Consider the following 14,798-nt stretch of genomic DNA (forward strand, 5'->3'; position numbering starts at 1 on the left):
CTTCCGACTTCAACTTTTGTAAGTAAAAACAAATCAAGCTTTCAACACACATCTGATTATTCATTATGAATAGGATGTATTTATGGTCTGTGAGAATATCTAAGGGGCTTTTATATAATTATAATGCAGGGTTAATAATAATAATAATCGTTGGCTCTCGGAACTATTAAGAGGAGGCTTCTATATCAATATGCTTTAAATTATTTATTATCCAAATGTTTAAAATGTGTGTGGGCGACGGAGAGAATGCATTTGACTGTTTTTAATATTAGGGCTGTCAAGAGGAACGGAAAATTGCGTGTCAATTCATAAACCATGTGCCATGGAATCGGTACATCGAAAATCTCTTCCCAACTATTTTGCAATCTATATGGCACAGCTGTGAATTTTACGAACAGTCAATTTGTGCCACAGTTTAGACTACAGATAAATCAGCGCTCTAACTCCCCCTTGTGATACTGTGGTGCAATGACAGAATGCCACCATCTACCACTAACGGCATAAGCTCAAAACTTTTAAAGGAAGAACCACTGTATATACCTTTCATAATATTTCCCCTAATGTTATTAGCCGTGAGTTCTATTGGCTGCTGTATTTAACATTCAGCAAAAAAGAGATTGTGCCCCTTTTTGAATAGTCTATTAGTATAAGAAATGCTAAAAAAAATAATGTCCAGTAAGCAATTCTAGTCTAGCTTTTCCTGCATGGGACTCTAAGAGCTAAGGAACATTTTTTAAGGAGAGGCCAGCGGAGCACAGGTGCTTGCGTATTGCGCAAGAGACAGAGGCTATGAATTAGAAGCAAATTATGCATAAACCATCAATAATTAGCTAAGTATAAGCATAGAATGTATTAACTGAAAGGAGGTAGGGTGGGACATCTATAGATAGGGCTATATATCAATCTAGAACAGGATTATCTATTTTGGATGCAATTTGAATGGAGTTGATGGAGAGAGAGAAGGACTGCGAGAGTGCAATGATATTCGAGTGATAAGCCGTTTTAAAACTCTGCAGCTACAATTTAAAAAAAGTATCATCTTTACAATTAAAAAACAAGGTGACCCCCCAAAAGCCAGATGGAGATGATGAAATTAGACACGCAATCTGTCATTATTTTACTGTAGCATATGCTATGCTGCATCAAATGTAGGCCTACCGGATGAAATGAATACTCTAAGTCTACATGCATTGTGAACTACGCTCCATACTGAGATGGGCTGTCTGTCCCCACCTTGAGCGTTGATTCATCATGCAGAAACCAGATTTAGACATCACATATAGCCTAATTTAACAGTTCCATTTCACACCATGCTGTTCATATGAATAATTTATTATAAATGTACCAGTACGCACAGTTATCCCGGGAAAAAGGAGTGGCTTTATTGGTCACATAAACGTGTTTAGCAGATGTTATTGAGGGTGTAGCGAAATGCTTGTGTTTCTAGCTCCAACAGTGCAGAAATAACTAACAAATAATATCTAACAATTTCACAACAATACACACAATACACACAAATCCAAAGTAAAGGAAAGGAATTAAGAATATGTAAATATTTGGATGAGCAATGTCGGAGCGGCATAGACTAAGATACAGTAGAATAGAATCAAACATATACATATGAGATGGAGTGGCTTAGAAGTGTGGTTAAAGTTAGTGTTAAGGTTAGGTTCAAATCAGATTTTATGACATTGTGGATGTGCCAGCTAGTGACCATAGCTAGTAACCGGGTTCCCGCCATTCAACGCTAGTTAAGATGTGGTTGGAAAAACTCAAACTGGTACCCAGGGTTGGGTAGGTTAGTTTCTAAATGTAATCCGTTACAGTTACTAGTTCCCTGTCCAAAAATGTAGTCAGTAACATAACTTTTGAATTACCAAAGCTCAGTAAAGTAATCGAATTACTTCCAGTTACTTTTATACTTCTTCCCCCTAAGAGGCGCAGGTTCGCGTTTTTCGTCATGAATCTTGTTCTGGAGACAGCTCTGCAGAGTGGTCACTAGCTGGCACATCCACAATGTCATTAAATCTCATTTTTAACCCTAACCTTAACCACACTTCTAAGCCTAATGCCTAACGCTAACCTTAAAATTAAGACATTTCATTAATTGTTACAATATAGCCAGCCCATTTTTACTTTGCAGCTGGCCCATCTAGTGGAAATCGCTCAGTTCTGCCGCAAGGACAAGACTCACCCCAATAAATGTCAACCTGCTTAAGAGGCATTAGAAGAAGACAATAATGAATATTACCAATTGAAGTACATCTGTTGCAGGATAAATCAATGTTAGAGTTTACATAGCTGGCCATAAATGGTGTTGCCTTTTACTTTATGGGTCGGTTATGTTGGCATCTTCTAACCCATTGTTTTCTACTGCAGATAATAATACGATTAGGTTATATCTTTGCATAAAGAAACAGAGTCTGTTAGATTTTCAGTCATTCCAATAATAATACCCCTTGATATTCAAGAAGAGGACTTGGAAATATAGATTAGCCAAATAGTTTTACCTGAGCATAACCCCACAACGGAGGACGTATTAGCCTATTCTGTTGTTCATGATTTTGTTGTCATTAAGGACTGATTGGACGCATTTCTTCGAGTTGAGAAATAAATGCTGCTCTCGGGAATGGCATGCTACCGAGTACTACCGAAAGTGCTATTGTATTTGCATGTGAAACATGTATGTCGTACGCTGCATTTGCTACAGGCCTATATATTGTTTTACATTTTTGTTGGTGTCACTATAATATCGCAATCATTTGCAGGTGTTACGTCTATCGAAGTTGTGTGTGCGAGTTAGAGCATTTGTCCATTCCCACTGGGCAAAAACTGGTTGACTCAGCATTGTTTACATGTCATTCCAACCAAACAATTCAATGTGACGATGTTGAATCAACATGGAAACTGATTGAATTTGCAAAAAGGCAAGAACGTAAGGGGATTTAGTCTTTTTTTCACCCAACTTTTAACCTAAATCCAATGACATGGTGAATTATTTGGTTGATTTGACATTGAATTCACGTTAGTTGACAACTTAACCAAATGTAAATCAAAACTAGACGTTGAACTGACGTCTGTGGATTAGGCCTATAAAAAAAAATATGTTCGGCATTTAATTAGATTGAGCAATAAAATCCCCATTTGTGGTCTTCTTAAATGAAACTTGTTTTCGACAGAATATAGCACAATACCACGGGGAGGTTAGAAGGGACGAACTCCCTCAAACTTTATATAGGCAAGGATCCGCACTATGCAGCTGTTGCAAGAGGCGGCAGGTAGCCTAGTGGTTAGAGCGTTGGGCCAGTAACCGAAAGGTTGCTGGATCGAATCCCTGAGCCGACAAGGTAATAAAGCACAGTAGCGCACACCAAGCCCACACCAACTCAGCACCTGCTAGTCCACAACAATTCCTACACAGGCTAGCCCACGCCAAACATGGGCTAGCCTACAGCAGTCCAACACAGGCTAGCCCACATAAACCCAACACGGAATAGTTTACACTAAACCCAATGTGGGTTAGCTCACACCAGCCTGACATGGGTTAGCCTAGAATAGCCAAACACAGGCCAGCCCACACCAAGCCCAGTTAGAGGCAGGTGCTCATTCGAATGTTTGGGGGGCGTGGTTTGCACACAATTCTTTTTGTGCAACCGTTACTGAGAATGTCATTCCTGTTTTAGTATTGTGTGATCCCCATTTGTTAAAATGTTGAATAATTCAACAGTTTCTCTTGTAAAAAATATATGTGAGGAACAACTTGGTTGTCTTGCTGATACAATGTATTAAATTCCCTAAATACCTCTTTTTCTCACTCTATCTCTCTCTCTCTGTGTGTGTTAGTATCACATGGGGTCTGTGCTCTGGCATTACAAGTGAACGTGGTGCCTGTGATTACTGTTGCCATGGTTTCACTCACACACATTCTGATCTGGAATGTCTGAATGGATTAGGTTTCCATGGTTACTGGACCAAATTCACATGGTCATATCTGTTTTATGTCATACTGTTGTATGTGTGTGTGTGTGTGTGTGTGTGTGTGTGTGTGTGTGTGTGTGTGTGTGTGTGTGTGTGTGTGTGTGTGTGTGTGTGTGTGTGTGTGTGTGTGTGTGTGTGTGTGTTAGAGCACAGGTATATAAATATGTGTACTGTAAGAGTGTGTGTTGTGTGTGTTGTTAGGTCAACCAGGAGAATGTGGTGAAGGTGGGCCACAGGCAGGTGGTCAACATGATCCGTCATGCAGGGAACAGCCTCATCATCAAAGTGGTAACGGTCAGCAGGAATATGGACCCAGAGGACACCGCACGCAAAAAAGGTACTATACCCCTACACCACTTTATGCTTGCCACCCCAGTAGCAGCACAATGCTGCCCCAACAACCAATACTCATGCGAAAACGCTAAATGGATTTTGGCTGTTGAAATGTGTCAATAAAGGCCAAATTCCTACTAAATGTTTCTGTCTCTGCCTCTCTCTCTCGTTACCTCTCTCCATCTCTCTCTTTCTCTTAGCCCCCCCACCGCCAAAGAGAGCCCCCACAACCGCCCTGTCTATGCGCTCCAAGTCTATGACCTCTGAACTGGAAGAACTAGGTAAGGAGCAAGCTGACAGGCTCTCACAAAGGAGTCACTGAGACGATGCCTCTTTAACCACGCCCTCTTTTCGATCTTTCCCTCCTGTCCCTGTTGGTTTGTTATTTACCTGCCATTAGTGGAAGACAGTAAAGGTAAGGAGTGGAGGTGAACATACAGTATGTAGCCTACTGGTGTGGGAAGGGCATCTAATATTCAATATATTCAACATGCTGATTCATTGACATTTTATTCATCTTTTGAACCTGCTAAGCTGTAGTGTCAAGCCCATTGGTTCAAACCAAAACATGCTGTTAATTATGTTAACCATGTATTATTTTAGATTGTCATATTTTTGCTATTATTTATTACCGATTTCTCACAGTGATTTGCTGCGCCATTGCATGAGGAGCGGTCGTTTGTGAAAATACCTCCACAGATCATTTTCTTTGCTTAACTACCATGGAAACGAGTATCTGGCTAGTTGTAAAGATGGCATTAGAGTTGCATCAGCGTCTTCGAGTTAGAAACACAGACACGGTTGTGTGTGAGTATGTGTCTGCGTTTGTGACTGTGTGTATGCACGTGTGTATGGGTGTATGTGTGGTGGGCTAAGATCTCATTTGAGGGCCCATGTGTTGAATGGGAGCGCAGTGTGATGGTAATGTGTTCTGACAGAGGGAACAGTCAGCGCTTCTGAGAAGGGTTGCTTTAGAACACTGGTGAGAGGAGGAGGAACTGGTGGGCAGCTAGGGACGCACGCTACGGTATAGCACCACCCTGCTAACTCAGCTAGGGGAAAGACACACAGAGAAAGAAGAGGAGGAGGAGGATTGAGAGAGAGAGAAGAGAGAGCTCAAATACAAGGAATAGGGAGAAAGTGAGAAACAGAGAGGGAAAATGGGAGGGAACCAGGGAGAGAGAGAGAAGAGTGGGAGGAAAGACAGGGAGAGGGAGAGAGAGAAACAGAGGGTCAATGGGGATGAAACTTGTGGTGTAAATTTTGGCCGCTATTTTAAGATGTATTTTTGTCATGTCATCCTTCGTTAGTTTTAATTAAATTTGGGACAATTTCAGTGTAGTTTTAGACACAGCCATTTTAGTCCCATAATATTTTTTTCTATTAAAGCTGCAATATGTAACTTTTTTTGGGGGGTTATTCATATCTCCTGATTCTGCCTCCTCAACCCTCCTCTCCTCCCTTTCTGCATCCTTTGACTCTCTATGTCCCCTATCCTCCAGGCCGGCTCGGTCCTCCCCTCCTGCTCCGTGGCTCGACGACTCATTGCGAGCTCACAGAACAGGGCTCCGGGCAGCCGAGCGGAAATGGAGGAAAACTCGCCTCCCTGCGGACCTGGCATCCTTTCACTCCCTCCTCTCTACATTCTCCTCTTCTGTCTCTGCTGCTAAAGCCAATTTCTACCACTCTAAATTCCAAGCATCTGCCTCTAACCCTAGGAAGCTCTTTGCCACCTTCTCCTCCCTCCTGAATCCTCCTCCCCCTCCTCCCCCCTCCTCCCTCTCTGCTGATGACTTCGTCAACCATTTTGAAAAGAAGGTCGACGACATCCGATCCTCGTTTGCTAAGTCAAACGACACCGCTGGTTCTGCTCACACTGCCCTACCCTGTGCTTTGACCTCTTTCTCCCCTCTCTCTCCAGATGAAATCTTGCGTCTTGTGACGGCCGGCCGCCCAACAACCTGCCCGCTTGACCCTATCCCCTCCTCTCTTCTCCAGACCATTTCCGGAGACCTTCTCCCTTACCTCACCTCGCTCATCAACTCATCCTTGACCGCTGGCTACGTCCCTTCCGTCTTCAAGAGAGCGAGAGTTGCACCCCTTCTGAAAAAACCTACACTCGATCCCTCCGATGTCAACAACTACAGACCAGTATCCCTTCTTTCTTTTCTCTCCAAAACTCTTGAACGTGCCGTCCTTGGCCAGCTCTCCTGCTATCTCTCTCAGAATGACCTTCTTGATCCAAATCAGTCAGGTTTCAAGACTAGTCATTCAACTGAGACTGCTCTTCTCTGTGTCACGGAGGCGCTCCGCACTGCTAAAGCTAACTCTCTCTCCTCTGCTCTCATCCTTCTAGACCTATCGGCTGCCTTTGATACTGTGAACCATCAGATCCTCCTCTCCACCCTCTCCGAGCTGGGCATCTCCGGCGCGGCCCACGCTTGGATTGCGTCCTACCTGACAGGTCGCTCCTACCAGGTGGCGTGGCGAGAATCTGTCTCCGCACCACGTGCTCTCACCACTGGTGTCCCCCAGGGCTCTGTTCTAGGCCCTCTCCTATTCTCGCTATACACCAAGTCACTTGGCTCTGTCATATCCTCACATGGTCTCTCCTATCATTGCTATGCAGACGACACACAATTAATCTTTTCCTTTCCCCCCTCTGATAACCAGGTGGTGAATCGCATCTCTGCATGTCTGGCAGACATATCAGTGTGGATGACGGATCACCACCTCAAGCTGAACCTCGGCAAGACGGAGCTGCTCTTCCTCCCGGGGAAGGACTGCCCGTTCCATGATCTCGCCATCACGGTTGACAACTCCATTGTGTCCTCCTCCCAGAGTGCTAAGAACCTTGGCGTGATCCTGGACAACACCCTGTCGTTCTCAACTAACATCAAGGCGGTGACCCGTTCCTGTAGGTTCATGCTCTACAACATTCGCAGAGTACGACCCTGCCTCACGCAGGAAGTGGCGCAGGTCCTAATCCAGGCACTTGTCATCTCCCGTCTGGATTACTGCAACTCGCTGTTGGCTGGGCTCCCTGCCTGTGCCATTAAACCCCTACAACTCATCCAGAACGCCGCAGCCCGTCTGGTGTTCAACTTTCCCAAGTTCTCTCACGTCACCCCGCTCCTCCGCTCTCTCCACTGGCTTCCAGTTGAAGCTCGCATCCGCTACAAGACCATGGTGCTTGCCTACGGAGCTGTGAGGGGAACGGCACCTCCGTACCTTCAGGCTCTGATCAGGCCCTACACCCAAACAAGGGCACTGCGTTCATCCACCTCTGGCCTGCTCGCCTCCCTACCTCTGAGGAAGTACAGTTCCCGCTCAGCCCAGTCAAAACTGTTCGCTGCTCTGGCACCCCAATGGTGGAACAAACTCCCTCACGACGCCAGGTCAGCGGAGTCAATCACCACCTTCCGGAGACACCTGAAACCCCACCTCTTTAAGGAATACCTAGGATAGGATAAAGTAATCCTTCTAACCCCCCCCCTTAAAAGAGTTAGATGCACTATTGTAAAGTGGTTGTTCCACTGGATATCATAAGGTGAATGCACCAATTTGTAAGTCGCTCTGGATAAGAGCGTCTGCTAAATGACTTAAATGTAAATGTAAATGTAAATATAGAAATGTGAGTTTATATATCTGTCATTTGCTTTGAAAGCAAGTCTAAGAAGCAGTAGATATGTAACAATTTGGCTATTTCTATGCTTCCTGTTCTTAAGTTTAGTTTTTGCGTCTTTTACTTTCGGTTTTGTACACCAGCTTCAAACAGCTGAAAATACAATATTTTTTGTCATGGAAAATATATTTCACTGAATTTCAGATGGTACTGTTAGCAGTTGGTGTTATTATTCAATAACACAAACCCCAAAGCAAGTCAGGGGGAGAGAAATAGATCTATTTGAAAAGGACAAATCATAGATGTTCTGCTGGGAGGTAGATGGTAGATGTTCATTCCCCCTGTCCTCAGCTTTTCTCCACAGAACAAAGAAACAGGATGTCATTTATAACCCCCCATCCTAGCCTGGGGTTGACTTCCATAATGTGCACATTCAGATAGTATTGTCCAACTAGCTCTACTATCCACTTGTATACCTTAGCTGGCAACATTGATATTGTGGCAGATTGTAATCAATGCCATTCATAATTAACCATATAGACCAGGGGTGGGCAAACCTTTTGCTCGAGGGCCACATCGGGATTTTGAAATTCAACGGAGGGGGGACCAATTGTTTGTTAAAATCTATTTGCTGGGGCCTCCCGAGTGGCGCAGCGGTCTAAGGCACTGCATCAAAGCGCTTGAGGTGTCACTACAGACCCGGGTTCGATCCCAGGCTGTGTCACAGCTGGCCGTGACTGTGAGACCCATGCATAATTGGCCCAGTGTCGTCTGGGTTAGGAGAGGGTTTGGCAGGCTGAGATTTCCTTGTCCCATCGCGCTCTAGCGACTCCTGTGGGTGGCCGGGCACATGCATACTGACACAGTCGCCAGGTGTATGGCGTTTCCTCCGACACATTGGTGCAGTTGGCTTCTGGGTTAAGCGGGCATTGTGTCAAGAAGCAGTGCTGCTTGGCTGGGTCGTGTTTTGGAGGGTGCACAGCTCTCAACCTTCGCCTCTCCCGAGTCCGTACAGGAGTTGCAGCGATGGGACAAGACTGTAACTACCAATTGGATGCCACGAAATTGGGGAGAAAAAAGGGTTAAAATATATATATATATACAGTGGGGAGAACAAGTATTTGATACACTGCCGATTTTGCAGGTTTTCCTACTTACAAAGCATGTAGAGGTCTGTAATTTTTATCATAGGTACACTTCAACTGTGAGAGACGGAATCTAAAACAAAAATCCAGAAAATCACATTGTATGATTTTTAAGGAAATTATTTGCATTTTATTGCATGACATAAGTATTTGATCACCTACCAACCAGTAAGAATTCCGGCTCTCACAGACCTGTTAGTTTTTCTTTAAGAAGCCCTCCTGTTCTCCACTCATTACCTGTATTAACTGCACCTGTTTGAACTCGTTACCTGTATAAAAGACACCTGTCCACACACTCAATCAAACAGACTCCAACCTCTCCACAATGGCCAAGACCAGAGAGCTGTGTAAGGACATCAGGGATAAAATTGTAGACCTGCACAAGGCTGGGATGGGCTACAGGACAATAGGCAAGCAGCTTGGTGAGAAGGCAACAACTGTTGGCGCAATTATTAGAAAATGGAAGAAGTTGAAGTTGACGGTCAATCACCCTCGGTCTGGGGCTCCATGCAAGATCTCACCTCGTGGGGCATCAATGATCATGAGGAAGGTGAGGGATCAGCCCAGAACTACACGGCAGGACCTGGTCAATGACCTGAAGAGAGCTGGGACCACAGTCTCAAAGAAAACCATTAGTAACACACTACGCCGTCATGGATTAAAATCCTGCAGCGCACGCAAGGTCCCCCTGCTCAAGCCAGCGCATGTCCAGGCCCGTCTGAAGTTTGCCAATGACCATCTGGATGATCCAGAGGAGGAATGGGAGAAGGTCATGTGGTCTGATGAGACAAAAATAGAGCTTTTTGGTCTAAACTCCACTCGCCGTGTTTGGAGGAAGAAGAAGGATGAGTACAACTCTAAGAACACCATCCCAACCGTGAAGCATGGAGGTGGAAACATCATTCTTTGGGGATGCTTTTCTGCAAAGGGGACAGGACGACTGCACCGTATTGAGGGGAGGATGGATGGGGCCATGTATCGCGAGATCTTGGCCAACAACCTCCTTCCCTCAGTAAGAGCATTGAAGATGGGTCGTGGCTGGGTCTTCCAGCAAGACAACGACCCGAAACACACAGCCAGGGCAACTAAGGAGTGGCTCTGTAAGAAGCATCTCAAGGTCTTGGAGTGGCCTAGCCAGTCTCCAGACCTGAACCCAATAGAATATCTTTGGAGGGAGCTGAAAGTCCGTATTGCCCAGCGACAGCCCCGAAACCTGAAGGATCTGGAGAAGGTCTGTATGGAGGAGTGGGCCAAAATCCCTGCTGCAGTGTGTGCAAACCTGGTCAAGAACTACAGGAAACGTATGATCTCTGTAATTGCAAACAAAGGTTTCTGTACCAAATATTAAGTTCTGCTTTTCTGATGTATCAAATACTTATGTCATGCAATAAAATGCAAATTAATTACTTAAAAATCATACAATGTGATTTTCTGGATTTTTGTTTTAGATTCCGTCTCTCACAGTTGAAGTGTACCTATGATAAAAATTACAGACCTCTACATGCTTTGTAAGTAGGAAAACCTGCAAAATCGGCAGTGTATCAAATACTTGTTCTCCCCACTGTATGTGTGTGTATATATATCTTTTTTTTTTATATATATATTATGTCTCGTGGGCCAGATCGAAGCCCCCGGCAGACAGTACTTAGCCCCCCCTTGATATAGACCATAAAGCCTTGGCTACAGGTTAAACAATTTACATCTCAGATTTTTTCTCCAGGGGGTAAATTACAGCAGTTTCTTTGAAAAGGGGCGAATTTGAGCTTTACAAAAATACCAGTAATATTACTCTACTCCTAATATTCAACATATAGCATTCGTTTTTTCCCTTAGGAAAAAAGCAACCGCGACTCGCATTTGGGGAACGTGACGTAAGAGCTGCAGCACAGATGAATGAATAACAGTGCACATGGGAAAATAGAGCTTCTGATGTGATCAAAGCAAAAATAGCCTACATGAAAGTAAGAGAGAGAGAGTAAACATTGTTTCTAGTTGAGGGTAGTTACAAGTCAAGTGTCCTGGCTTCTCATCAGTTCAAAAGATTGACTGGGAGAGCCAGGCAGATCAGCTCAATCGGACTGGCCAACTGAAAGATGTCAATTCTGTCAATGAGAGGATTGGATGAAATATTATGGATGCATGCATGCTTAGGGATTGGACAAAACAGATAAAAACGAACTTCATGTCAAATTAAATGTCCGTTAGTCTCACGTGGAATTCTGGTCTCGTCACATTTTCATCGGCTAAAATGAAAAGTAACTTGTTATAGTTTTTTTTCCAGGGCTTCTTGTCTCGTTATTGTCATAGTTTTTGTCAGGAAAAATAGGTAGTTGACAAGTGTTTTTCATCATAGTTATTGTTGACGAAATTAACACTGTGTGAAAGGGAGGAAACACGTAATACATCAATAACACTACTGAATGACCACAGTGGGAGGAAAGGAAGAGAGAGATTGAGATAGAGGGAGCAGATAAATGAAGGGAGAGGGGAGAGGCTGGGAATAGAGATAGAGAGAAGAGGAGACGTGAAGAGAGAAAGGGAGATTTTTCTGAAATGAAAGTGTCAGGCCAATGTCACTTGTACAGTACGTCCCTGATCTCAGTTGACACATGCATGAATTCTACTACTAATTTTGCTGTTCATTGCTATTTTAATACCGTCTTTTCTTTGCTGTATCGGATAGAAAATGTCATAAAGTTCTATCTATATGGCTGCTCATTACAAATTGGTATTTTGCTTTTCATGCTTATACATTTACAAAAAGTATGTGGACTCCTGCTCGTCAAACATCTCATTCCAAAATTATGGGCATTAATATGGAGTTGGTCCCCCCTTTGCTGCTATAACAGCCTCCATTCTTCTGGGAAGGCTTTCCTCTAGATGTTGGAACATTGCTGCAGGGACTTGCTTCCATTCAGCCACAAGAGCATTAGTTAGGTCGGGCACTGATGTTGGTCGATTAGGCATGGCTCGCAGTCGGCGTTCCAATTCATCCCCAAGGTGTTTGATGGAGTTGAGGTCAGGGCTCTGTGAAGGCCAGTCAAGTTCTTTCACACCGATCTCGACAAACCATTTCTGTATGGACCTCGCTTTGTGCACAGGGGCATTGTCATGCTGAAACAGGAAAGGGTCTTCCCTAAACTGTTGCCACAAAGTTGGAAGCACAGAATCGTCTATAATGTCATTGTATGCAGTAGCGTTAAGATTTCCCTTTACTGGAATTAAGGGGCCTAACCCGAACCATGAAACAGCCCCAGACCAGTATTCCTCCTCCACCATAATTGACAGTTTGCACTATGCATTCGGGTAGGTAGCGTTCTCCTGGCATCCACCAAACCCAGATTCGTCCATCGGACTGCCAGATGGTGAAGCGTGATTAATCACTCCAGTAAATGTTTCCACTGCTCCAGAGTCCAATGACGACGGGCTTTGCACCACTCCAACTGACGCTTGGTATTGCGCATGGTGATATTAGGCTTGTGTGTGGCTGCTCAGCCATGGAAACCCATTTCATGAAGCGCCCAACAAACAATTGTGCTGACGTTGCTTCCAGAGGCAGTTTGGAACTCGGTAGTGAGTGTTGCAAGCGAGGTGTTGGGTGGTCCTTTGCATGGGGTGATGTAGGTTTCCTTCAACAATCAGTCTTCCGGATAGATGACCAAGACACAGGAACCTTGGTATAAAACTCTAGTAACGAAATGCAATTGCAGACAGAGATTCACATACAGAATACCTCAGTAGTCTATAGTAAAGATCTGTGTGGCGAAACAGGAGACATCCCTCCTTATACTAGTTGGTGTGGACAACCTACCGTCAATCATACCTTAACATTGTTGCAATGGATTAGATACAAAGTATCTAAGATGAGAAAAACATGTCTAGACTGTGGTTTCTCACTCTACTATCTTGGCCTTGAGGCTGCGTGACTCAGCAGGTGCAGGCAGTTCTCAGCCTGAGAACTAAAGCAGTACATCTCCATTTACCCAGTACTTTTCCATCATTGCGCATTGCAAGTATACAAAGGTTATCACATATATACAGTAATCATGGCATTGGTGTAGCCCCACACCCGACCCCCAGGGTAACCCCCAACAGAGGACAGTCAATTTTTACACGCTACGCGCTTCAGCAATCAGTGGTCCCATTCTGTGAGCTTGTATGGCCTACCACTTCGTGGCTGAGCTGTTGTTGCTCCTAGACGTTTCCACGTCACAATAACAGCACTTACAGTTGACCGGGGCAGCTCTAGCAAGGCAGAAACTGACTTGTTGGAAAGATGGCATTCTACTGCAAATGTTTGTGTGCTCGATTTTATACACCTGTCAGCAACGGGTTTGGCTGAAATAGCTAAATCCACTCATTTGAAGTGGTGTCCACATACTTTTGGCCATGTAGTGTACTTTTCATCAGACCTGGGTCAAATACACATATCAAATACAGAGCACTCTTTCTCTATCCCTCCCAAGCCACACTAAGGAAAAAGAAAGGTGGTAAGTTACGTAGGCATGTTTCACACAAAGTACAGTATGTTGGATGGATGACTTGAGCACTAACCCACAAATCACTGACTTGTATGCCTTGGTTTTATTGACTCCATTAACAATCTTTTTAAAATTATATTTACAAAGTGGTTTGTTTCATTTACAAATGTGTTTTCCCCCTGAGAAAGATACCTACTCAGTATGTCATTGTCTGGTAATATTTGCATGATAAGGTCAGTACAACAAGCAGTGTCGGGGTCAGTTCCATTCAAATTCCGGTCAATAGACCCAGTCGGTATTAAATAGAATTTAGCGATCCTGTCCGACTGTGGGGGAAACAACCTGTGGATACCTAGGTTACCCCATTTCAAACCAATTTTGTTGTTGGCTGCTCCAAAACTACATTTAAGAAAAGTACAACATGTCTGAAGATTACTTTTCAACATTGCCTGCTCTCTAGCGTTCTCACTACTTAGACCATGCCCAAACGTCGGCGTGCGCCTTCGTGCGCAAATTAATTTTGTCCCCCCACACCAAACGCGATCACGACACGCAGGTTGAAATATCAAAACCAACTCTGAACCAATTATATTAATTTGGGGACAGGTCTAAAAGCATTAAACATTTATGGCAATTTAGCTAGCTAGCTTGCAGTTGCTAGCTAATTTGTCCTATTTAGCTAGCTTGCTGTTGCTTGCTAATTCGTCATGGGATACAAAAAAATCAACATTGAAGTTGCCTCTTTTACAATGGGGGTAAAATAGGAAAGAATTTTGGTTTTCCCCAATTTGTGGCCGTGGTCGAGGGGAATTCCTTATTATTACGTGAATACCGACTGTGACTTTTCAAAAAGTAAACGAAATTCCAATTCAGAATATCAGTGCACTTCCGGAATTGACTGGAAATTAAATGGAATTGACCCCAACCCTGACAACAAGTACTGTAACTTACAGTAAGTAGTAAGTTGATTTGTCATTGAATGTAATTGTTTGCACCAATGAGAATGCATGATTTTATTACAGTCTAATCTCTGTGCATACTGAATGGACATCAGACTCAATAACGTGATACCATGGTATTGTATTTCAAACATTGCTTATGTCACATAGGTGAAATGTTGAACTTTGGTTTATTCAGGTATCTCATGAACTATTAAATGGATAGTTCACCCCAAAATCAAAGTTTGTCAGAGGTTTTCACATCTCAAAACTGGTCTGTAAAAACTGGAGTTCATGC

At 43.8% G+C, this 14,798-nt stretch overlaps 1 protein-coding gene across 1 annotated transcript in view; it reads left to right on the top strand.

The window, feature by feature from the left end:
• The window catches only part of LOC139563292 (SH3 and multiple ankyrin repeat domains protein 2-like), a 176,423-nt gene that overhangs the window by 135,877 nt on the left and 25,748 nt on the right, over positions 1-14,798 (top strand). Inside the window, exons 16-19 of the mRNA XM_071381847.1 lie at positions 4,180-4,315; positions 4,512-4,592; positions 4,712-4,726; positions 13,548-13,571. Coding sequence (XP_071237948.1) covers positions 4,180-4,315; positions 4,512-4,592; positions 4,712-4,726; positions 13,548-13,571 — 256 coding nt within the window. The remainder of the gene's footprint in view (positions 1-4,179; positions 4,316-4,511; positions 4,593-4,711; positions 4,727-13,547; positions 13,572-14,798) is intronic.

The sequence above is a fragment of the Salvelinus alpinus genome, chromosome 33 (assembly GCF_045679555.1).
Source record: "Salvelinus alpinus chromosome 33, SLU_Salpinus.1, whole genome shotgun sequence".
Taxonomy (NCBI): domain Eukaryota; kingdom Metazoa; phylum Chordata; class Actinopteri; order Salmoniformes; family Salmonidae; genus Salvelinus; species Salvelinus alpinus.